At 38.1% G+C, this 25,685-nt stretch overlaps 1 protein-coding gene across 4 annotated transcripts in view; it reads left to right on the top strand.

Moving 5' to 3' along the window:
• Positions 1–25,685, top strand: part of Scn2a (sodium voltage-gated channel alpha subunit 2) — a 118,645-nt gene that overhangs the window by 74,475 nt on the left and 18,485 nt on the right. For all 4 annotated transcript variants that reach the window (XM_057755559.1, XM_057755555.1, XM_057755556.1 and 1 more), the window contains exons 14-20: positions 1,927–2,165; positions 4,409–4,582; positions 6,449–6,805; positions 9,417–9,896; positions 19,748–19,868; positions 21,862–22,016; positions 24,247–24,420. In XM_057755559.1, the coding sequence (XP_057611542.1) occupies positions 1,927–2,165; positions 4,409–4,582; positions 6,449–6,805; positions 9,417–9,896; positions 19,748–19,868; positions 21,862–22,016; positions 24,247–24,420 (1,700 nt within the window). The remainder of the gene's footprint in view (positions 1–1,926; positions 2,166–4,408; positions 4,583–6,448; positions 6,806–9,416; positions 9,897–19,747; positions 19,869–21,861; positions 22,017–24,246; positions 24,421–25,685) is intronic.

Raw genomic sequence — 25,685 nt, 5'->3', positions numbered from 1 at the left:
CTTGGGTGCTTCGTTTGTTCCAAAGTGGGAGATAGTCCCATGGGGAATTAATAATTGAATGATTTTATTTTAGACCTAAGACAACTTTGCTCCGGCTTTTCCTAGTGTCAAGACCATCAGCACCTGCTGACTTCCCTGTGAATGTTTCTCTGACTTCTTTTTGGTTTTTTTCCTGTGCTATGCTCTTTGCTTTTCTTTTTCCTCTAAATCACAGCTTGTGTAAATTAAAATGGAACTTCTCTGATAGCGCATATGCAGAAACTCTGCAGCTTCTCTTCTGTCATTTGTTGCAAATTATATGATCTTTCTTAGTTTCCTGTGAGACCATAAATGTGTTTGGGAGTACTGAAAGCACATATCAAGTAATAATGCATATATAAAGTAAATAAATAAAAGTGAATAATAATTTTATTTATGGGATTTTTTTCCACTGACTTAAAAAATATTCTTTATTTTTGACCAAATTGCAAATCTTAAGAGATGGAAATAAAGTGTCCACTTAAGAACTTCAGTATCCAAAGAGAAATTTAAAGTGTCTAACTTTAATAGAATTCCACTAAAGCAGTTAAGAATAAATTGTCTTAATAAAGTGATTAACTTTATAGCAGAAATAAGTAGCAAATGTTTGTTAGTAGAACAAAAATCTGGCAACATACTTCTCCATTTTCTATGCTGCTTCCTCCCTCATGAATTTCACTCTATTGTAAACTATATCAGTGGTGAAGAAATAACCCTAGTTGCTACAAAAAAAAAAAAAAAGTACTAATGTGGCTGGTCAGAAACCACACACCATGGAATGAACAAAGAGGGAAGTTGCCTTCTGTTAATGGTAAGAAGGGATGGTTACGTGTTTGGTAAAGGAGGTAATCTTCTAAAATGACATTGTCAGAAACCAACAGATTTGATATCCTTTCCCACCGAAGACTTCACTAAGTGAGCATTCTACCAAAGGAAGATAGAGATGATGATAATATTTACTAAGCAGGTGACATTTAGAAGGTCTCTGAGTTGCTTAATTTTAGAAGAAATGATCAAAAATAGTCAATAGTCAATAGACGATAGTCAGAGAAGTTTGATACTACAATGCCATTTAGCTTAAATCCTTCATAAAAGCAATGTTTCCTTAACATTTTAACATGCAATTTTATGCTGTGTGTTTGATACAATGGTTACAGATTTCAGTACCTTAAAAGTAAAAATAAATAGACATGTATGAATTCTATGAATATTTTTGTATTAAATCTTGTATTTTATTAATAGTACCTGAATCTCATTTTTGTAATGTGTTAGCATGCTAACAGTGAGGACCCCAATTTATTCAATCAATTATTTCCCCCTTTTTTTTTTTGGTACTTTCTGGTTATTGATGTATAGAAAGTACAAGAAACTTGTTGAACTTAATATGCAAGCCCATGTAACTAAAACTTATTATTAGCGTGAGAGGTTTTTTTCTTTTTTAACTCAGAGGAGCAATTCCATTAAATGTCACTCATTAGAATCCCTCCAATGATATCTGAGAGACTGAGGTTTCCTGTGACTCGCTGAGGTTGTTAGGGTGTCCTCTGGGGAATCATTGGTAACTACCCCTTGTTCTATCTGGAATATAGATGGACATGTGTGTAATGAAAGTTCTGCCACTTTGTTTCTTGTAACCTTGTAGACAATTTTTTTCAAAGAAAAAAATCAGTATTGAAAATAGAGTCTTAGAAACTATGTTTATCTGAGGATCCCTGAGAAATTTATTAGCCTTTCTGTGCCTACCCTTCCTGTGACTGCAAACACATAATTTTTCCTCTTTCATCAGATTACCTTCTCTTCTAAAAATACATTTAGATTATTTTTAAAGAATTACTTTCAACTTACACCAAAGACTGGTGAATAGAAAGTAAAGAGTTTTCATGAATATATTTCCTTTTTCCTCCCCAGAACTTGAAGAATCCAGACAGAAATGCCCACCCTGCTGGTATAAATTTGCTAACATGTGCCTGATTTGGGACTGTTGTAAGCCATGGCTAAAGGTAAAACACCTTGTCAATCTGGTAGTGATGGACCCATTTGTTGACCTGGCCATCACCATCTGCATTGTGTTAAATACACTCTTCATGGCTATGGAGCACTACCCCATGACGGAGCAATTCAGCAGTGTGCTGTCTGTGGGGAATTTGGTAAGACTCCTTGAGGGTTCCTCTTCCTACTGGTTCATGAATGTTTATATTCATTTTATGTGTTACTGTCCAATAAGATAACAACTTTCTGATCCTCTCCTGTATCTTTTTTTAAGCAGTAAAAATAGATTGCTACACTTAAATGTAGTGCAAAGGATTCAAGTGTAATTTGATTTAGAAATGAATTTAAGTTGCTTCTCTGTTATAATGATAATTATGGCCAGGCATAATGGCGCATAACTGTAATCCCAGCAGTTGTGAGATGAAGGCAGGGAGGTCACAAATTCTAGGGCCATCTGTGCTACATAGGGAGATCCTACCTCAAAGCAAAAAAAATAAAAAGCATAAACAAAATTAGTGCCATCCAGATGAATCAGCAAGAAAAAGAGATTTTTCACCAAGTCTGATGAGTGATGACCTAAATTGGACACTTGACCCCAAAAGGTAGAAGAGAACCAGCTTCTGTAAGTTGTCCACTGGTGTGCCATTTTAAACATGTGGTTCTCCAAGCACACATGATAAGTAAGTGAAAACATTATTAAGAAAAATAAGATTATACTAGAAATTTGAGAATGTACATTCATATATAATATGAAATGCATATTAAGTTCTCATGAGCCTCAAACAAATACCTTAAAACATAATACATTTCTTATATTTGAATTGAACACTACGTATATTGTTTATTTTATTTCTAATAGGTTACAGGTGACACAATAAAGTATGTGCAATAAACAACATATTTATATGAAGTTCTATATTAAATATCATACACACTCCATTTTTTTCCTCCCATCTTTTCCCCACTTTCCCAATGGAGATCATTTTGATTTAACAAATCATTTGAGAAAAAAGAGATTGTGGATCAGGAAGTTTTCCCAAGAAGGCCTTCTTCCAAGCGCTCTGCCCCATTGGGCACATGCCTTTTTGTAGCCTGAGGAAATTTCGTGCAGAAACAGCCTGTTTGTCTTATAGTTGACCTTAGATTGAATTGGTCACCTGTCTCATCATCATGTTTTCAATTATGATCAAGGTTTTTAACGTCTCTAGGTTTTTCATTGGTTTAATAGGCATTCAGTTGCTACAATTAACTGAGACTCAGTAGCTTGGTTATAGGGTACAGTCTAATTTAGTTGACAATTTATTTACAAATCAAACTAGGTTACAGTTCACTATGTATGATGGCAACTTTGGGCCAAACTTGTTCTCAAAGAAAGAGACTGCTTTAGGATAAATCCACTTCTCACTTTACATAAACATAATAATTTGGAAGAGCAGAACTAGTGGATTTTGATAGCACACAAACTCTTAAAATGTATTGGTCTTTAAGAGGATAATAATCGCAGCAGCCAAAGGGCAACTAAGGTCCTGAAGAGTTTATTGGTTGGTAGGGGTGGTATTTTTAATGTGAGGGAAGGATGGAGTCTCTGTTGTTTTCTGTAAAATCCTAACAGGGAAACAACCAGTAGTGGGAACAGATTCAGACTACAGGTCACTAAAGAAAGCAAATACTTCATAAAGTTCAAGAGGCAGTTACCACAAAGGGGAAGATTAGCTCAGAACAGGGGTGCAGCTTCCATTTTAATAAGAAGAAAAACGTCAAGTATGGATATAAAAGCAATCTGTTGGGTAATGAGAGCCAAAAATCAGGTTGGCTAACTCCAATCACCAGTGAGAAATACTAAGTGTAAAGGGTAAAGAAGTCGAGATAAGTGGAAGAGAAAGAAGGATTGAAGCAATTGTAGAAAATGGAAATGGAAAAGATTGATTTTATTTTCCAAAATTAACAATTGTTAAAAATGTTTACTGTCTTTAAAAACACAAGTGACTATGCTTGTTACGGTTCCCATGAAGTCTCCTTAACACCAGTTTCAACTGCAGATCCATGGAAGAGGGCCAACCTGTTGTACTTTGGCAACCAAAGTCTGTGCTTCTGGGGAAGCACCTGGTGAAGTTTTGGAGGACAAGAGAGATTAGCCACAGCTGAGCTCAGTATGCCGGGTGCACTTTTTGTATCAAAATCAGAGTGTTCATTAAATATATGAATCTATACTTTATCACCTGGCAAACCTTAAATATAATGAGCAATTAAATATTAGGTTGCATGTAAAACATGTGAAAGTATCAGCTTGTGGCATGCAAACCAAGCTTTAAAATCCAGAATTTGGGTTGGATTTGCTATTAGTTGCATTGTTTCTTTTCGAGAGTAGGCATTCTTATAATCCGCCGCATTTCTCATTTAGGTCTTCACTGGGATCTTCACAGCAGAAATGTTTCTCAAGATAATCGCTATGGATCCATATTATTACTTCCAAGAAGGCTGGAATATCTTTGATGGATTTATTGTGAGCCTTAGTTTAATGGAACTCGGTCTGGCCAACGTGGAAGGATTGTCAGTTCTCCGATCATTCCGGCTGGTAACTAATTATCAGTATCTGTACTTAACTTTGTAATTAATTAGTCTTCTTTCTTTCCTAATAAGAGGCTCAACATATTTCAAAAGTAGAATATAATTTGAAAACATATGAAAATGTAGTGCCCTTCCGTGAAATGCAGTGCTTTCTTCCTGATGGCTTTGATAAATATATTGTTCTATTCCAATGAACAACCAATAATGGCTCTCTCTCTCTCTCTCTCTTTCTCTCTCTCTCTCTCTCTTGCAATCAAATGATGAGTTTGGTGGAAGAAAAGGGAGGAGGAGTCACAAATCAATCCAGATTACAATCACCATAGTCAACACGGTTGTCTGATTTGTGTAACCTAGCATGAGGTGCTGCTGGGGCCTTGGATTGTCTACTTCATCCCCTGAGAAACTAATACGTGGAATAGGGTGTGGGGAAGGAGGAAAATAAAACAAAATTCTCCTTGAATATTTTTCCTTCAACCACATCAGAAAGCTATCAAACCTGCTCTCTGAGAAGCACTACCTACAGTGTATTTTGATTTTAAATTAATTATCTTTCATTTGATCTTTTTATTTTGTAACTATTGGATTCTTTTTAAATTAAAAGACTACACACGATTTGACACACTTCTGTTAAGGGTTTGGTATATTTTATTGTATATGTTCTGACTGGGGCTTGGTTCTATTTTCGAATAATAAAGGTTGAGTATAGTTACATAAAAATTCTTATAGGTGACTTATTCCACTGCTAATTAATCTCGAGACATTGATTTGATGTTTATTTGGTACTTCCCTTATGAATTTCAGAGTTCAAATTTGAGCTCAGTTCCTTAGAACTATGATATCTTTCCCTAGTCTTCAATGAGAGTTATGGATCTAATCAGAAACTAGAAGGATGCAAGAACTGCAGAAAACAATTAGAATAGTTATATGACAGGTTGATATAGACAATGACTTTCTAGGAAGAATGTTTAGTAAATCTTTGTGATAATTGATACAATGTAGGGAACTGGAAATCCCAGTATTATTATAATCTTGCATAATGTACCAAGTGCTTTTTCATAAATTATCCCTTGGAATGAATTAAGCAATCTGGGCTTCTACTCACTCCTATGAGGCGCTTAGGTGGCATTAGATACTGCACTACTGTCTGCCTGATGTTTACTTAAGCATCAGAAATAAAATGCTTCTGCTATTTAACTGATGATGATGCTTAAGGGACCTCTGCCAACCAACACCACCAATTTGCCAGGTGCAGTGACAAGGGGACATGTAAACTCTATAATGACTTCATTCTTAACTTACTGAAGACATCAAGGTTGAAAAGGCGCAACTTTCGGCTTAAGCATCCTTCTAACATAAATCCTAAAAAAGTATAGTCTAATATTATAGCCACTAAAGATGCAGCTGGATGAAAAGCATGCAAACCCTCCAAGAAACGCATTCATCTTTCTATTTTAACTTATGCAGTGTGTGCCATACATCCTTCAACTATACTGAAAAACACTGTCACTCTGGGCTGTTAAAAACTAGCTCTACTTCTTTGAAAGTGACTCGCGGTGGATTGACCTACACGACCTTTAAATGTCTTAGTTAAAAACAAACAAGCAACGATGATGAAAAGAATGCAAATGCTTCTAGAGTATCCCCTCCCTCCTTACCACCTGACCGTGTGTGTGTGTGTGTGTGTGTGTGTGTGTGTGTGTGTGTGTGTGCAATATACAATATCTGCTACATCTGGCAGATAATTCTTTGGCACACGAATAATCCATCATTCTACAGTTGATAAATATTTGCCATATATTTCTGCTGTAAATAATAATACAGATGCTTCTCCAGGGCAAGGTATTAACAATATTCTTCCATTATTTTTTTCCAGCTTAGAGTCTTCAAGTTGGCAAAATCCTGGCCCACACTGAATATGCTCATCAAGATCATCGGCAACTCGGTGGGCGCCCTGGGCAACCTGACCCTGGTGTTGGCCATCATCGTCTTCATCTTCGCCGTGGTTGGCATGCAGCTGTTTGGAAAGAGCTACAAGGAATGCGTCTGCAAGATTTCCAACGATTGTGAGCTTCCACGCTGGCACATGCACGACTTCTTCCACTCCTTCCTGATCGTGTTCCGCGTGCTGTGTGGAGAGTGGATAGAGACCATGTGGGACTGCATGGAGGTCGCGGGCCAGACCATGTGTCTCACTGTCTTCATGATGGTCATGGTGATTGGCAACCTCGTGGTAAGTAGTAAAATTATGTTTCTTCTATTCAGTCACAAATAATATAGTTTTACAACTGTTTGAATGAAGAATGTTTTATGCTTTAGGAAGGATTATTTTGGAAGGCATTTATTTCCATTTGCCTATTACATAAGATTGCAGGAGCCGTGCATGCATTAGACACCAGTGGTTTGCACACCCTCTTGAGCCAAAATGCCTCTTGAACCAAAATTCTTCCCTACTCTTCTATGGTGAAGAATGCTCCTGGTTTTATATTTCCATACTAATATGGAAGTATAAACAAAATAACACACTCATTTTATTTACAATTGTTAACAATGGTATCTTTGGAAAATGTTTTAATTTTGGGTCTCCTCAAAATTCAAGATGAAATCTTACTGAACCTCTCAACTGCAGACTGATATTCAAAGGCTCCTCATACCTAGGAATTATAGCATGAGTCAGTAACATTGACTTGAAACAATTTATAATTTATTAATTTCTGTATTTATAAATTTCAGTCTTTATAATTTCTTTAGTAAGTCAACTATGTGCTGGGTCTTCAAAGCAAGGATATGATAATAAGAAAAATGAAACTCAGTGTCAGGACATTAGCTGAGATAAGGGTCCGTGTTCAGAATTTGAAAGCAAAGCACTGTATTTTACCTTCGCATAATGGAAATATTGTTTTGCTAGGAAGGCTCAGTTTTCATTAAAGAAGGTGGATCTGAAATAGCTGTGGTGTAAGATTTAAGCTATAGGGACAAAGACGTTTGTCCCCAAACTAAGGAACAGTCAGTGCTCTCTGCAGCTGGCAAACAGGATAGTACAAGGAACAAAACCTCATACAGCAAACCCTGAAGACTGGGCAGTTTCCATGGATGCAAGCTAAGGATTAAGAGCATCTGAGCTGTTGAAGCTCAGCCAGTCTTGAAATTGCTGTCAAGATGTTTAATGCGGCCACAATCTTGACTGAGATGAGAGGAACAGCTTTCAAGAAGGCTCCATATCTTGATTGTCAGCAAGTGGCTCCGGTTCTTCCCTGGCTGTTGGAGGAAGGCTATAGATTCTTTCCATAGAATCGTTGAGTGTCCCCATTCCTCAACAGCTAGCCTGCTCCACTTCAGACAGTACCAGAGAGAGGGCGAGAAGACAGCCCATAATCCTGAAAATCCTGAAAACCGAACTCACTGGGCTGTGATCTGTTTACAAGAAGCTACTTACTAAAAGGAATGTATATATCTCAAAGTACAGTGTTACTCTACAAATACATGTTAGCATTGTATGTTGATTAGAAGTAAAACGAAACAAGAAAGCCAAGTCCAATATTGAACATCATAGGGGAGGATTCAATGACATAGATAAAATGTTTCATGATAGACAAGGACATTCCATTAATAAACCTTACAAAATTAAATCCAAATATAATTGTGGCACTGTTAATTCACCTTTCTTACAGATAAAAACTCAGATTGAGTATTTAATATTTTTTTCTTATTTTATCTATTTCTTTACCCAAGTAAGAAATTCAAAGGTGGGGGCTGGAGAGATGGCTCAGAGGTTAAGAGCATTGCCTGCTCTTCCAAAGGTCCTGAGTTCAATTCCCAGCAACCACATGGTGGCTCACAACCATCTGTAATGGGGTCTGGTGCCCTCTTCTGGCCTTCAGGCATACACACAGACAGAATATTGTATACATAATAAATAAATAAATAAATATTTAAAAAAAAAAGAAATTCAAAGGTGAGTCAGAGTAGAACAAAGATATTAATAGATGCCTGAAGTAGAGGGACAGGAAGGTCTCAGTACGGCTGTCGGAGCCACGGCAGGGTGATTGACAGGTGGTCAATATAGACATGACTTGTTTTCATCCTCACTGACTCTTCTAACCTTACACACATCACTGCCATTGTCACTGAAATTTTAACTAGAATCTTCCAGAGTCCACTTTTGTACTAATAGCCTTGCATTTCATCACTGTCCTATTTTATTCTGAATAATCAAGGATGGTGTCACTCAAACCCTGGGGAAGAAATGAAGACAGCTATGTTCCCAACAATACCTGATTCCTCTGTTGCCTGCAACAATATTATTTTATAGCATCTACATCTTTATCGTATTTCTATTACATGAACACAGACAGCTACTACAAAGTTTTTTGGAAAAATTAGGACTGTCGTTCCAGCAATAAATACATTTTTCTGGAATTTAGCATGTTACCAAAGTGGAAAATGTTGCAATGCTGCAGAAGTCAAAACAGATTTAAGTAGGCAGGAGTTCTATTTGGGTTGAGGAATAAACTTAGAATATATATTCACTGTCCTAAGAAATACAGATTATGTGTTCAAAATAGCAAGTGTCTGAAAGAATGTGTTTCTTTGACTGTGGGGTCGTCTAGATTCTTCTGGATGTAAAGTTAATAAAGAAGTTCCATGCCATGGCAGCTTAGTGATTTTGAAATGAACCAGAAATAGAGTCTGAATAGTATTTGCTGTCAGCCAGCTGTTTGTTTTTACTTCGCTGTGTTTCAGGAGACTCCATCTTTAAGGGGATGTCTGAAGGGAATGCCAAGTCTCACAGTGGACTCAAGGAAAGCAGGCTGTCTGATTGCTCTCCCTCCACTCTCTTTTAGGTTCTGAACCTCTTCTTGGCCTTGCTCCTCAGCTCCTTCAGCTCTGACAACCTTGCCGCCACAGATGATGACAATGAGATGAACAACCTCCAGATAGCTGTGGGCAGGATGCAAAGGGGAATCGACTTTGTTAAAAGGAAGATCCGTGAATTCATTGAGAAGGCCTTCGTGAGAAAGCAGAAGGCTTTGGATGAAATCAAACCCCTTGAAGATCTGAACAACAAGAAAGACAGCTGTATCTCCAACCACACGACCATAGAAATAGGCAAAGACCTCAATTACCTCAAAGATGGAAACGGGACGACCAGTGGCATAGGCAGCAGCGTGGAGAAGTATGTGGTAGATGAGAGTGATTACATGTCATTCATAAACAACCCCAGTCTCACTGTGACTGTGCCCATTGCCGTCGGAGAGTCTGACTTTGAAAATTTAAATACGGAAGAATTCAGCAGCGAATCAGATATGGAGGAAAGCAAGGAGGTAGGAATCTTAAAGGCTTATCTTGGTGCGTGCTTCTGTGGCTTTAACACTATTAGATATTTTATATTATATGTTGCTTCCCTGAAAGAAAACAGGAAATATCTACTGTAACATTCATGTATAGAGATGATTGATAATTTAATGTTAGATTATCCTGGCTAGGCAAATGTCATCATGGCTTAATTTTTCAAATAGTCGCTTTCCTAACTCACAGTATTTATATGAATTTTTCTAAGCATTTTAAAAAGAGGTTTAGGATACTGCCTCAGTATGTTTGCTTTCTTCCTTATAATTCTCCACAATAATGGTTTTAGTATTACTGAAAGATAACTAATGAAAAAATGGTTCTTGTTCTCATCTTGTTGTATTCTTGCCTGTAGTGAAATACTTCATAAAAGAACAGTATCTAGTTTCTCAAGATCTATTAACTCATGCTAAACTGACTTGGAGCTTAGCTTGATGGTATTTAGTTTTGTGTTTTCTAAAGTTGATTTTTTTTTTTTTTAAGGAAGAGACGTTTCTGATAGGGAATTGTATCTAACCCAATTGAGTGCAATCAACCCTTGTATGCACAGGAAGCCTTCATATGTTATTGAACACAAATTCTGAACTTACCAACGCAGTGTCTTCATAAGACAGTCTTTGATTTGTGAGATGATTTTATCAATACCAGTGAATGCTTGTTGTGTTTTCTTATTAACCCCTGAGTTAAAAGGAAAAATGAATGTCTGAATCAATGTATTTTTGAAGAGTAAATAACTGAATGGTCCAGAGGGTGTGAAGTCATTTGAATTAAGTACTCTTTTGTGTTTTTCCCAAATTAGTTTGACTCTTTATCAGCTTTCTGTGGTACCTTGAATATATTGTTTAAAATTCATGTCCTAATTCTGGGGGCTTTGACTATCTTTAGTGCAATTCCTGTTATGATTCTTGATGCCTGTTTCTCTTTTTAACTTTTGGAACAATTCTGCATCCATGCTTGAACGATAACCTCCTTTCACAGAGAAATTTAGTGCTATAATACGGTGACCTTCACTTCTGACCATTCTTACTTCTCCCAGGCGTGAGACCAAGCTGGAGCCGACAAGAATGCCTCTCTGGTGTTTTTTAAGCAGCCAGAGGCTCGAGCCACCACTTTTACCCAGGTTACCAAAGCAAGTTGTGCATATATAAATATACTCGGTGTCGAAATGACTTGACTGGCCTGCATGTTACTCAGCTGCGTCCCTCGCCCATCCATTGGCAGTACTATAAGGACATGCACAGCTGCTCCTAGGTTGGGTCGTTTAGAGCATGGTCAGGCAAGGCTGACAACCCCAACTTCTTTCTTTTGTTTGAAGGAAAACGAATTTAGCTGCTAATTTCTTTGTGTAGATTTTAATAGAAACTATCTACTCATTTAAAAGGGAAAGTGCATGCCTTTGCGGAGTTTGTGACTTCCACTTCATGTCACAAGTTTGGAACATGCTAGTGGCCTGGAGGAGGCTTGTAGGTGCTCAAAAAAACACTGTAGAAAAGCTTCTGCCTCTTTGTTTTTGTATTTTTTTTTTGTTTGTTTGTTTCCTTCCACTACTTTTAAAATACATCCCCAGGAAGTGTGTTTTGTTGGTTATATTCTGCTCGGTGTCTAAAGGGTAATATGCAAATTAAAGCGATCCCTCACCCACATGCAAATTTCTCAACATACTTTCAATGTGATAATAATGTAAATGAATGGGAGTGTTCGCATTTTGTTGCTGCCGCCAAGGGTATAATTTTCATCCGCTTCATTTTGGGGAAAGGGCAATGCTTTATTTAGAAACTGACCAAAAGCCTTTTTGCATTTAGAATGATTCCCTTAGAGAGTCTGTTTATATTTACTCGTAAAATTCCTAGAAAAGAAATGTATTCATTCACCAAAATAAAAATTAGAAAGAAAGGAAAAAAGGAAGGAAGGAGGGAGGGAGGGAGGGAAGGAGGAGTAAAGGGAAGGAAGATAGGAAGGAAGGAAGGAAGGAAGGAAGGAAGGAAGGAAGGAAGGAAGGAAGGAAGGAAGGAAGGAAGGAAAGACGAGGGAAGGAGGAAAGGAGGAAGAAAGGAAGGAAGGAAAGAAAGAAGGAAGGAAGGAAGGAAGGAAGGAAGGAAGGAAGGAAGGAAGGAAGGAAGGAAGGAGAATTTTGTCTTCCACCTCTCTTTATGTGGTGTGCTTATTGAGAAAACAGATCTGGAGTCCGTCATCCTCATCCCTTTACCCACTGTAACTTCCTTCTCAACCCCTTCTCCACAGCTCCTATCAAGCTTAGTCCATGGCATAGTGCACATGCACCATGCTTCATAAAGACCTCCATAGGAAAATCACAGTGGGTGCTTGTCTCTGTTTGTATTAATGAGAGAACCCCATTACTGTGTGTAACTATTCTGGAAGCTCTTTCTATTGAACTTTTCATGATCTAATACTGAATTCTGTGCACAGATATTTAAACCAAATTGTTTCTTCCAGTTCCATCAATTTTTGTAGAAATATTAGTAAGATACTTTATCACTTAGAATTAGTGATGTTAAAACTGTAAAATAGCTCATAATAGAATAATGTTGAGCTTTTTTGAAAGGAGGAAATACCATAACATTATCAAAACATTCTTTGATGCTTTGGAAGAAAATTCAATTGCTAGTACTCCTGCTTCTGTCAGAAGAATAGTGTATAAAATATCTAAGATGCAGTTTTTCCCCTATTAAATGTTAATTCTTTATTAACATTTCTTTGTTGTCTTTAAGGTAATGATTTCCTTTTCCTAGTTTCTTATAAAGAGGCAAGGTTAGTTCCCTCAGCCTCTGAATATTCCACTTTCTACTTTCTTTTTTTTTAATATTTATTTATTTATTATGGATACAATATTCTTTCTATGAGTATGCCTGCAGGCCAGAAGAGGGCACCAGACCCCATTACAGATGGTTGTGAGCCACCATGTGGGTAGCTGGGAATTGAACTCAGGTCCTTTGGAAGAGCAGGCAATGCTCTTAACCTCTGAGCCATCTCTCCAGCCCCACTTTCTACTTTCTTTAGGGAAAGGATAATCGAGTACATGACCTTTTAAAGTCTTGAGGCAGTGTATCAGCAGATCAAAGGAGAACTGATTCTTGTAATCTTCAACTTTTTTTTAAGTCTTTTACAATCTCTTTTGGAAATATGGTTCAATCCCTACAAGAACGTACTAAATTCCCACATGAAAGGCATGGAGGAGTCTAAAGCATGCAGATTAGATGTGAGCAAGCTTTGGTAGAGATGATATCAGTGGATAATAACTCATGATTGTCAGAAAATGAGTAGCCCTCATGGGAAAAATTTTCAGTGGGGTAGTGATAAAGAAAAAAAAAAACTCTACATATCTTTGCTATCAGACCAAAATGGGCTAGACACACAGATATCTGCTGAGGGTCGTCTACTGCAATATAAATCATTTTTGCAACTCCAAGGAAACTTAATTTAAAGCCTGTCATCTAGGATTTAAAGTTTGTAATAAAATATCCACCATATATAATAAAATGGTTTTTTTGTTGTTGTTGTTAAATCACCCTAATGAACATGATGTTTTGGTTTGACAATATTTTGTAATTCCTGATTGTAAGGGAAATATCAACTCTTCCTTTTTAATGTCACTGTGTCACTGTGGCTGTAAGTCCATCACCCAATCAGACCATGCCCTCCAATGTTGGATGTTAGCATCACCCCTGTAAAATCAACTGGAGCTCCTGCAGTATATGCTAGCAGCAGGACCCAGGACTAAACATTCGCCATTCTTTGACAGTAAAACAGTAGAGAATGGAATACTTGTTTTAATCTACATTTGAGGTAATGCAGATTTTTTAAATCCTGGTGTTTTATTATTACTATTAAGTTAGGACATATTTTGTTCTCAGAATTTTGCACAGCACTTACTAATTACATTTAAAAACAACTTACCTTTATAGTAACAAACAAATGTGAAATACAGTTTTCTTAACTCTTCTCCAATCAGGACTTAATTATTTTTAAAAATATTTATGTTCATTGGCTTTCTGGAGGGTTATTAATTTGGCACACTGCAGTTTAATAATAATTTATTGTTGATAAAGAAAAGAAAACTTGAAATTGTAATCTTTAAACTTAAAAGATGGGATAGTAAGGTCAGGAGCAATAGCTACGATTGTGAGATGCCTGCTATGCAGGCACAAGAGTGTGAATTTGGATCTCCAGAGTCCATGTGTAAGCCAGGGACAGCAGTGAGTGTCTGTACCCCAACACTGGAGTGAGACAGAGACAAGGGGATACCTGGGACTTCTGCCAAGTCAGCCTTTCCAAATCACTGAGTTCTGGATTCAGTAAGAGACCCGGATTCAAAAACTAAAGTAGAGAGCAGTGGAGAAACACACAATATCAACCTGTGACCTTTCCATGCACACACAGATATACATGCACCAACATATACATGTGAACAACATGACCTTGTACATACAACACACATACACATCCCAAAAACATGCCATAGTGTAGTTTGGTATTATTAGATCAGCAAGAGAAACGTGATTCTTCGCTGCTCAGTCTATAGAATTTTGAATAACTACTTAATAATAATGATAAGTATCATCAATATGAGCAGTTCATAAAATGTAGCTTTTAACCCGAATATGTTTCCTATTTCTAATGAGATTCATTGCTGCTGGTTTATATAGCTACCCTCTATGACTGTTCATATATAATCTATCATCTCAGTCTTGTATTGTACCCATATTTTGTCCAAGTTTAACTGGGCAAATGTTGCTTCAACAATATCATTCTACCCATTTATTTCCTACTAAGTTAGGTATGGAAGGAAATTCAAATATTTCAGTATTGCCAGAGGGAAATAGAAAACTAACTAAATGATCTATTATAGCCCGCTTGTCTTTTGCTTTCCTACTTTGCAGCACTTTCCAATGTATGATACCCAGATCAGGGTACTACCAGACAGGCTGAAATGGAGACACTTTGCTTAAAAATGTAAACTCCGCCTTTAATCCCAGCACTGAGGAGTTGTGAGTTTGAGGTCAGGCTGGTCTACAGAGTGAGTTCCAGGACAGCTATGGCTACACAGAGAAACCCTGTCTCAAAAAGCCAAAAAAGAGAGCCAGAGAACACAAGTTCCATCAGTGACTGAAAATGATATACACTTGACAGCTCTAAGTGGCAAATTCACACGGTGGTCAGGATCATCTTAGCTAGGAACTGATCTGAAGTTTATGGTTTCTATAGTTCTTAATTCATTTATTTTGTAAGATTTTAATACATTTTAAGCAACATATTTTATCAACATGATAACATTTAACTCCCATACAACAGAATGATTAAATTGAAATGAGAAATTTTATTGATCATCAGTTTTTGTTGGTCGTCTCCAGTATGATTTGTGATAAGGTTTTTATTCATGAGATATTTCAATGCATGTTTTCTTCTACATTAACATATACAGGAATTATGAATATGACTCGACACTGAGGTTCTTAGCTACGATTCATCTAAGTCAGCAGTATTATAAACACTATCTCAAATCTATAATGTTGAGTCATACATCCAGTCTGCTAAATGTTCCATATTCACTAAGGTTGCATTTACTCGTGAATCATCAGAGAAATTTCCGAGAATGCTGTAGAAGAATAGAGTACAGAAAGTCTAGGGCATAGCCACTCATTAGCTCTGACATTGACAAGGTGAGTAAGCCCACTGGATAGTGTTGTGATGCCTCGCTGTGCAGCATGGTCTTTGCTATAGTAAATTAAACACCACAAGCGGAAGTACACACACTAACATGTGTGGAAGACAGTATGCTATTGCTCCTTGGGAAAGGGGAGGGGCAGCTGCTGCTTCAGGGGTTGCGTTCGCTCTGGAACGGTAAATCTACATACTTAGGGCAGAGAGAAGGAAACTAGATCTAAACCAACTGATTCAGAAGTAATTTTCCTTATAGCTGACCTCATGGGCTCCTCTTAATTATGAATGAATACTTAGCAGCCTGATTTCCAGGAGGCGCTCCTAACTTTAAGAATTGTTGATCATCATTTAACATCCCTGAATATCTAAGGAATCTTGATACTCTGCGATTAATTATATTCCTTTGAACCTGGAAGAATCAATCAAGCAGGAAGAAGTAGAAGTACTTAAGAAGCTGAAGTCCATAAATAGGTCGTGAGGTCTCACAATCATTGACACAAGAAACGTTCCCTAATGACAAGAACGGGTGATTGGTGCGAGGGATATGGTAATGACAAAAATACAGTCTTCTGCCCCCAAACCTTAAACCTAGTGAGGTGCCTATCCCAGAATCACAAAACACACTTTAAGGTACACTCTGTATGAAAGTAATACCCTGAGTGTTGAAGTTCATTGCAAAATTTTTCTGTTGCTTCTTTAATGGCACTGAAGAGCCTCGATATAATGAAAAGGAGTTATGTAAATTTCTTTTTCACTATGGTTTGAGGAAGAGAAAACAGAGAAGGGCTTTGACTAAATTATCCACAGATAAGACCTGTAAATATTTTTCAAAAAAACAGAAAAACACATAAAGAGAATTCTTGTTTACTTTGAGGTATGATGAACTCTAAATAGAGCAAATTGACTTTTTTAAAAAAAAATTTCAGCCGGGCGGTGGTGGCGCACGCCTTTAATCCCAGCACTCAGGAGACAGAGGCAGGCGGATCTCTGTGAGTTCGAGACCAGCCTGGTCTACAAGAGCTAGTTCCAGGACAGGCTCCAAAACCACAGAGAAACCCTGACTCGAAAAATCAAAAAAAAAAAAAATTTCAACAAGGTATTGAAAACAAGTCATTGGATTGGTGACTTTTATTTCATTCAATGAAGAGCAAATTGGGACTCAGAGTAAGCTGTGGGGGCTGAACTGTATTGTCACAGCCTCATCCATAAGGCTCAGGGTACTGTTAATGCCCCTAAATTAGCTCACATGTGTGTGGCAAAGACTTCGTTTCTCTCTCTGAAATATTTCTGCCCATCCTTTTTGAAAGGCCAAAATGAATGAAAAATCAGAAAAAAATTATGAAATGTCCAGAACACCCAAGTTAGTGAAACGGTGGAGCGGAAGAAACTAGGAAGTGGAGGGACTCATACATTTAAGGGAGGACAAACGATGGTTGTGAAATAGGGAAAAAAAGTGATGAATTCTGGTGATTTTGGTCTTCATGACATCTTTTAAAATATTGACAACCCAGATATGTGGTCATAGGGGTGAGAGCTGGCGTTGCAGAGAAACTTTTGAAGATTTTGAATCCTATGACATTTTATGTGGTGGCTACTTCAAAACATAGAGTACCAGACGTCATTCTGTTATGAAGCCTTCATTTATATATCCACCCATCCATTCATTTCCAAGTAATATTTATTGAGTATCTAAGCCATACTTACTATTGGTTGTATTAGTTAATTTTCCCATTGCTGTGATAAGATACTCACAAAAGCAACTTAAGGAAGCATGGAAGAGTTCAGCTCTCAGTTTGAGGATATATCCATCACAGGAAGGAAGGCACAGTTGTCAGAGTATGAGCTAACTGGTCCCATGGCATCCACAGGCACAAAGCAGACAACATTGATTGCTGTCTCTCTGCTCACCTTCTCCTTTCATTTAGTGAAGACCCCCAACCCCATGGCATGGTGCTGTCCACGTTTGGGGTGGATCCTCTCACATCTGTTAATTCTGTCTAGAAATTCTCTCACAGATAAGCTCAGGGGTTTGTCCCCAGTGTGATTCTGGAACCTGTCATGTTGGCAATCAGATCAACCATCATGCTGATGGCTGTGCTGATACAGCCATTGACCTGTGCCAACGTGAGCACTGACATAAAGAGGGACCTGAATTTTTGTATTAGAATCTCCATTCTGCATTTCCGATGTTATCCTCTTTATTTGTTTAAAAAAAGATTTATTTATTTTGTATACAGTATTCTCAGTGCTCTGCCTGCAGGCCAGAAGAGGGCACCAGATCTCAATACAGATGGTTGTGAGCCACCATGCGGTGACTGTGAATTGAACTCAGGGCCTTTGGAAGAGCAGGCGGTGCTCTTAACCACTGAGCCATCTCTCCAGCCCCTGTTATCCTCTTTATTAAGAGGAATGTTTTCCATTCTTACTATATAGAGTTAAATCAGATGTGACTAAACTTCAGGTTGTCCCGTTACCTGTGCTGGGTCTCTAAACCGTGTATATGACAAAGCCTGTGTCATCTGACTCTAAGGTGTAATAACTTGATGTTAGATGAATCTCTACAAGTGATGAAAGAATGTTTTAGGAGTCAATCACATGGCTACAAATCCAAGTGTACTTATGTAAGAAAGAGTCAAACCTAAAAGAAAAGATATGCAACCAGAAAAGGCCTCAAAACTTGGAATATTTATAATAAGTTTTAGTTTGGTGTCTCATCAAAGAACAAACTATATACAAATTTTAATTGCAAAGATGTTATTATCTGCTAATATCATAAAATGTTCAATGAGGAGAAAATAAGCTTATAACTTTTAACATTGTTTGGACAAATTTTAAGTAATTACAAAACTAATTCTTAGAAAGCAGGAGTATATAATATTATTGGTATTAAATTAGTTAAGACATTTCAACTTCATATATATATTATATTCATATCCTTTCTTCATATGAACTCAAAACATGCTAAGTAAACACTTCATACAAATAAAATTGTGTTCATGCTAATAAAGAATCTCCTTATTAGGAAATTATCCACATAATTATTATCCAAAGTGTGAGTAGAGTCTTTCCCATCGAAACTCTAGCATCCATTTGATTCCAGTGTTCCATGTGTCAGTGTTCATCTTATCATGTGCTTCCCTCATCTTCTTGGTAAAGGTGCTCTCGGCGCTCAGCCACCTCTAATGTTATGCACTGATGGTAATAACATTGTAACAGGTTCGAGAATGCTGTGGCCTAAACTACTCTGGTTCCATGTGGCACTCACACCTGGCCCTGCACCAAGGCTGCGGCTTTGTAAAATCAGGCTAAAGACTGGGACCCCACTCTTTATGCTGGTCCCAAGGATAGACTGACCTGGAGAAAGCGAATGCATGCCAATGTTTGAGACGATTTCTTACCTCTTAGTTTCCCTTGGATAATTTTGATTGAACCCAAAGGAAACAAAATAACATGTGATGATTTGTTTCTGCCGTTTTTGAGAGGACAGGCAAGAGTGCCAAAGTAACAGGTAGTTTCAAATGCACAGTGAAACCCAGGAGTGCATTGGCCAAAGAGAATGCGAGATAGCTGCTCTTGCTGGATAGCTAACAATGTGCTGCCCTTCTCCTAAATAGAGAGTTATAGAATGTCTCTAATAATAACCAGTAGTCTATGTTTTCATGTCAATGAAAAGCGGAAAAAATTAGAATGTTGCTGTTTATGTGCATTTGACCCAACCTTTTCTACATTTGACATGAAAATACACTTGTGCAGCTTTTGTTGGGCGGGTCACAATTTTAGAATAAAACGAGTTATACCGTTGACAAATGAATTTGCCAAAGCAAGATCCCAGTGACCATCTGGCTGACAGTTTGCATAAGCTCTCTGTAGAATTCTATTTCAGAAACCTCATAGATGGGCTTAAACAAAAGCTATTTAAGTTGCACTGTATTTAAGAAAAAAATATATATATATATATTCTACAGTGCTGTATCTAATCTTGTGACCCCCACCTCTCCCAAAGCAGATTGGCATTGTATTTAAGTTATTCTTAAATTACAGATCAAGAGAATGCTTACAGAAGACTGGGGCGGGGGGACACGATTTAGGAATCTTTGTTTGGATTAGAGAACATGTTTAAAAGCTTTTCTGTGGGGTCGGTTTTCAGAAATTGAACGCAACTAGTTCATCCGAAGGCAGTACAGTGGATATAGGTGCTCCGGCAGAGGGAGAGCAGCCGGAAGCAGAACCAGAAGAATCTCTTGAGCCAGAAGCCTGCTTCACGGAAGGTAAGCAAGCAGCCAGGTGGTTTCAGTAATGCTTCTTTTGTCTACCCATCTTCCCTGCCACCTGTCCTCATCTCTCTACCTACCACCTAACCGCTTCTAATCACCCTTGCCTGTTTATCTACCAACTGTTCGTTAGTTTGCCTTGTTTTAAATCTCAGAACAAAGGTACCTTTTCTTATTATAGGCTTAAATGATGTAATTAGATTCTTTGGCTTTCAAAGGTACTGATCTGAGATGTGCTGCTATTGTTGTATTTGTTTGCTTTCTGTTCCTATGATGAAAACCCTCCGACCAAAATAAACTGAAGAAGAAAAAGTTTATTGGGCTTCCATTTCTATGTCAGAGTCCACCATGAAGGAAGTCAGGGCAGGAAGTCAAATCAAAAACCTAGAGGCAAGGACTGAAGCAGAGCCCATGGAGAAATGGGGCTCACCAGCTTGTTCTCTGTGCTTCCTTCGACAACACGTGACTGTGGTCAAAACGTAGCAGCACAGCGAACTGGGCCCTCTCATGTCAATCATGAACCAAGAAAATGCCCAACAGATTTGGATACACATCAGTCAGGTGGAGGCATTTGCTCGCCAAAGTTCTCTCTTCCCAGATGAGCTGAGCTTATGTTGGAAAAAAAAAAAAAAAAAAAAAAAAGACCCAGGCAGCACAATTCACTCTTCTGGTCTGCTAAACTAGCGAACAGGAGAGATAGCTAATCCAGAGGCATAACTGTTGAAGTTGTTAAAAAGAAAAGGAAAAGACAAGCATCTAAAATGAGTAAGGAAATAACCTGACATTTACCAAGTGTTTGTGATTTAATGTACTAATTAATAAAAGTATATATTTCAGTCTGGTCTGGAGTAATAGTTTCTTGTATCAATCAAGGTCCAATATTTTTGTGATTTTTTTTTTCAGCAAAGACGAAAGTTTTAAGGAAGCTGAAATATATTGCATACTTTTATGTGGGGCCATTGCTAGCATCTATTAGAATACTCTCAAAATGATTCTGTAAAGAAAGCTAAAATTATGTCCTTTCAGGTGAGGGTCAGTTATATCATATACCAACAGTGCTGAATATCAAGCCATATGAAATGCTCAACTCTAAGCGAATCACCTGGGCTTGACTGCTACCACCTTGGCCATGATGCTCAGACTTTCCAGTCACTAATTTTTGTTTGTATGTTTTAATTGGTTCTTCTCACTTCATGTTATCAATAGGACTCTTATGTAGCTCTGAAGATCTAGCCCCAAATCCATTTTGTTCCATAAAATTCAAAAATTAAACTTTATTGATGAGAGTTTATAAAATTTTACCTTTTAATAGTAGTTTTCTGTGACTGAAAAGTCACTCCCGCTAAAATGTACATTCCCCAAGGGCAAAGCCGTTTTACATACTGTAATCTGATTATGATTTTTCCAAGTATAATTCTTTGAATACAACAGCTGTTCAATAAATATTTGCTGAAAAGCCTTTTTTACCTAGTAACTCACGAATTATAGAGGGGCTTGTCGCGTTGTTGCTGATCATTATTCAATCCAATTATTCAATAATAGTGAACATTTATAAAATTTCCCATAATCTTATGGAGAGAAGCATAATAGAATCTTTCACAAACTTTATGGTTAGATGGAAACGTTATGTTATGCCATGAAGTGAACTAATCAGAATGCAAATATATGTAATTCTTAAGTACAGTAGTAGGGTTGACTCATGGGACGAAGGCAAAACAGAAAAGTAAGTTGGAGCTTTTTATTTTATGTTTTTTCTGCATTTGATTGTTTTATGGTGTATTATTACATAGCTATATGCACATAAAAATAAATAACCATCTAATAAATCATTAAAAGCCTATTCATTGGTCTTGATGTCTGTAAGTGGAAGCTAGCCTTCAAATAAAGTTGTCTCTAATGCACCATGAGGTAATACGAAAGAGCATGTCCCGCCTTCCCAAGGCACAGAATGATTAATGGCCTTCCTTTCATCCACTGTCCTGTATGTTAGACTGTGTGAGAAAGTTCAAGTGTTGTCAGATAAGCATAGAAGAAGGCAAAGGCAAGCTCTGGTGGAACTTGAGGAAAACGTGCTACAAGATCGTGGAGCACAACTGGTTCGAAACCTTCATCGTCTTCATGATTCTGCTCAGCAGCGGTGCTCTGGTATGTGACTCAGTACCTGTGCCTTCATCCTTTCCCTTTTCCCTCCGTTGAACCTCACTTTACCCATTCATAAAACAGACTGTTGGGGAAAGCAAAAGTTATGTGTGGAAGGGCCCGTGAGAGCTGCTTATACTGCTCTCTCTGGAGGAGCCAGAGAGGATCACACTTAGACAGTGTCTGTTCCCATACAATTTCAAAAAAAATCTCCCTGACATTTCGTCACCGGTGGCAGTTCATTTTATTTTTGCATAATAAGAGAATTTTATTCTCTTTTTCTCAAGTCCATTACTAGACTTATTAGTGTCTACTGAATTTTAACCATATAATACAATGTAAATGCAATTTTTTTCTTAGTTAAAAATGTTTTAGCCGGGCGGTGGTGGCGCACGCCTTTAATCCCAGCACTCGGGAGGCAGAGGCAGGCGGATCTCTGGGAGTATGAGGCCAGCCTGGTCTACAAGAGCTAGTTCCAGGACGGGCACCAAAGCTACAGAGAAACCCTGTCTCGAAAAACCAAAATAAATAAATAAATAAATAAAAAATGTTTTAGAGTGTCCATGCAATGCCTCAACTGGCAAAGAGAAAGGTCAATGGCACCTCTTCAGAATGGCTATGCACATGTGATGTGGGGTTGCCAGCTGAAGTGGGGGCTGCTTAATAGAGGCCCCTTGCTGGAAGAAGTCACCTGACTGATTCACACCAATCCAGCCAAAGTCAGCGGTGACTGACTACCTTGCTTTCCGGAAGTATTACAAACCTAGTTTGCATCTGACTTCATTTAACAGGATGAATAATTTAATCAAATACTCATTAATATAGTAAAATAGAACGATCCATTTTCCCATTTTGCAATGTGACGGTAGTTGCATTTCCTTTTCATTTTCTGAAAGTGTTTGTGAGTGGTTTTCAATGAGAGGATGACGACCTTGCTTCTGGGGGCCTTTAAGCCCACTTCTGGCTTGACTGAGCCCTGCATCCTGCCATCTCCTCAGTTAGGAGAGTATCTGAGTCCTCACTAGGGCGTGGCCATCCTGTAAGAGCTGTTGGCCCCCTGGTACACTCAGCCACAGCTCACCAAAGTCCATTCACTTGCTCACACAAGAGCTGGATTCTGGGTCTTCCAGCTTGAGCTCCAAGCTAAACTCGAAAGTCCTTCTGCCCAGCCCTGTTGTCATAAACCTGGTTGCCCTCCTTCTCTAAAAAGAAAACTTTCTTAGCTCCTTGATCCGGGCCATCACACACTGTTTTGACGTTTCCTTTAAAGAGCGTTGTGTTAAAGGAGGAGCAGAAGGAGAGTGAGCACGAGCAAGGAATTCAGGACTGCGAGGGGTGCACCCACACACTGAGGCAATGGGGATGTTCTATCGGGAACTCACCAAGGCCAGCTGGCCGGGGTCTGAAAAAGCATGGGACAAAACCGGTCTCGCTGAACATAATGGACAATGAGGACTACTGAGAACTGAAGAACAATGGCAATGGGTTCTTGATCCTATTGCACATAATGGCTTTGTGGGAGCCCAGGTAGTTTGGATGCTCACCTTAATAGACCTGGATGGAGGTGGGTGGTCCTTGGACCTCCCACAGGGCAGAGAAACCTGCTTGCTCTTTGGGCTGAGGAGGAAGGAAGACTTGATTGGGGGAGGGGGAGGGAATGGGAGGTGGTGGCAGAAATCTTTAATAATTAAATAAATTAATTAATAAAAAAAAAAGATCTTTTCATTCTAGAAGGCTCAGGGGTTCCTGTAAAATGGCCATACCCTTTCTTTCCTAAGAGCTGCAGAAAGATGGCATCTTCCAGAGACACCCACACAACTGCTGGAGAAAGTGAAGAGATAATCCTCCCCTCCCCCCCTTTCCCATGCTCAGGAGACTCCTGTAGCCTATTTACATATTCCAGGGAGGGGACCGCCAGTCACTCTGGATTCTGAGCTATTTCTAAATGACACCACCTCTTGATTGAGAAAGAACTATCTGAACATCTGGCCTTTGCTCACACATCTCAAGCTCTTTGGGGATAGTCTCAATATCCAGATTTAAAATTACGTGAGTCTCTTTGATAGGCTGCAATGCCCAGGTGTTCCTCACATTCGTAGATAACTGTGAAGCCAGGACGGTGTGATGACCCTCCTGCCCCTGACTAAAGAAGGCTTGCTTTTGCATTTTTTTTTCCAATGCATAAAGTAAAATCTGTTCTTGATGATGATGTTCAATACCATGTTTTCCCCTGTAGGCCTTTGAAGACATATATATCGAGCAGCGAAAGACCATCAAGACCATGCTGGAATATGCTGACAAGGTCTTCACCTACATCTTCATCCTGGAGATGCTTCTCAAGTGGGTGGCCTATGGCTTCCAGATGTATTTCACCAATGCCTGGTGCTGGCTGGATTTCCTGATTGTTGATGTGAGTACTCTGAAGTTCCCTCTTCTCTTTCTCAGCAGGGGACGATGAGCCTTAGTCCTGGTAGCATGGAGCAGGCACTTGGGAAAACACTGCTTGAGTCCAAATACAAATGCTATTTTCCACTTTTCCAGTGGAAGTATATCTGAGACACATTTTGACGATGTATAATATAAGTGCCACCTTGTATTTCGTGAGTTAGTTTGAATATTCAAATCGGTATGAAAATCCAAGCTATGCAAAAGTAAGGTTGTTTTCTAACTTAGTCTTTAGTTCTCACATTCCATACAATTGCAGTTGTTAGAATTCTTCACGAGCATCTTTGGCAATAGGATTTGTCAGCAGTTGAGCCCTACAAATGTCCCATACATAGAATATTAATTTTATGTAAATTCAAAAGTCCAAAACCAAGTGATACCACTAAATTTTCTGGCAACTGAAAACAGATTGGCTAACCAATATTTTAAGGACTGATTAACGTGTATTGGTACTTGAAGATATTAAAATAGAATATCAGAATATAGGAGTATTTAAAATAATTGAATATGGTAAATTATTCCTAAATGTAACATTCAAAGGGTACATGAAGAACTCCATTAAAGATCTTTTCAAATGCAGAAAGACAATAAATAAAAATTAAAACTATGTATGTTTATGTTTGGCAATGTCAAACATGAAATAAGCGTGTCAAATATACTACCATTCTTTCTTTTGTGTGACAAGTTGTAAGACATGATTCTTTTCACTTTTTTGCACGTACTTGTAACAGATCAGTAGCTTGATGATAGCATATCTAATATTTAATATATATAAACAAGGCTAAGTCATTATGTTCATATTAATGAAGCACAAAGAAACCCAAAAAGAAAGTTGACTTGCTGCCTGAACTCACATTGTCTAATCTACATTGTCTAATATGAACTCACATTGTCTAGTATGCTTTGATATCTACTATTTTAGATTTGTGAATACTCTCATGAGTGTATATTAAGCTGGTTGATACTTTGTTTAAAATCAAATATGCTGGGCTGGAGAGATGGCTCAGTGGTTAAGAGCATTGCCTGCTCTTCCAAAGGTCCTGAGTTCAATTCCCAGCAACCACATGGTGGCTCACAACCATCTGTAATGAGGTCTGATGCCCTCTTCTGGCCTGCAGACATACGTACAGACAGAATATTGTACAAATAACAAATAAATATTTTAAAAAAATCAAATATGCTTTCCAATAATCTGCTTTCTTATTGGAGCTATAAATTGAAAAGTCACTT

The sequence above is a fragment of the Chionomys nivalis genome, chromosome 22 (assembly GCF_950005125.1).
Source record: "Chionomys nivalis chromosome 22, mChiNiv1.1, whole genome shotgun sequence".
NCBI lineage: Eukaryota > Metazoa > Chordata > Mammalia > Rodentia > Cricetidae > Chionomys > Chionomys nivalis.
This window is presented reverse-complemented; position numbering and strand designations above follow the sequence as displayed.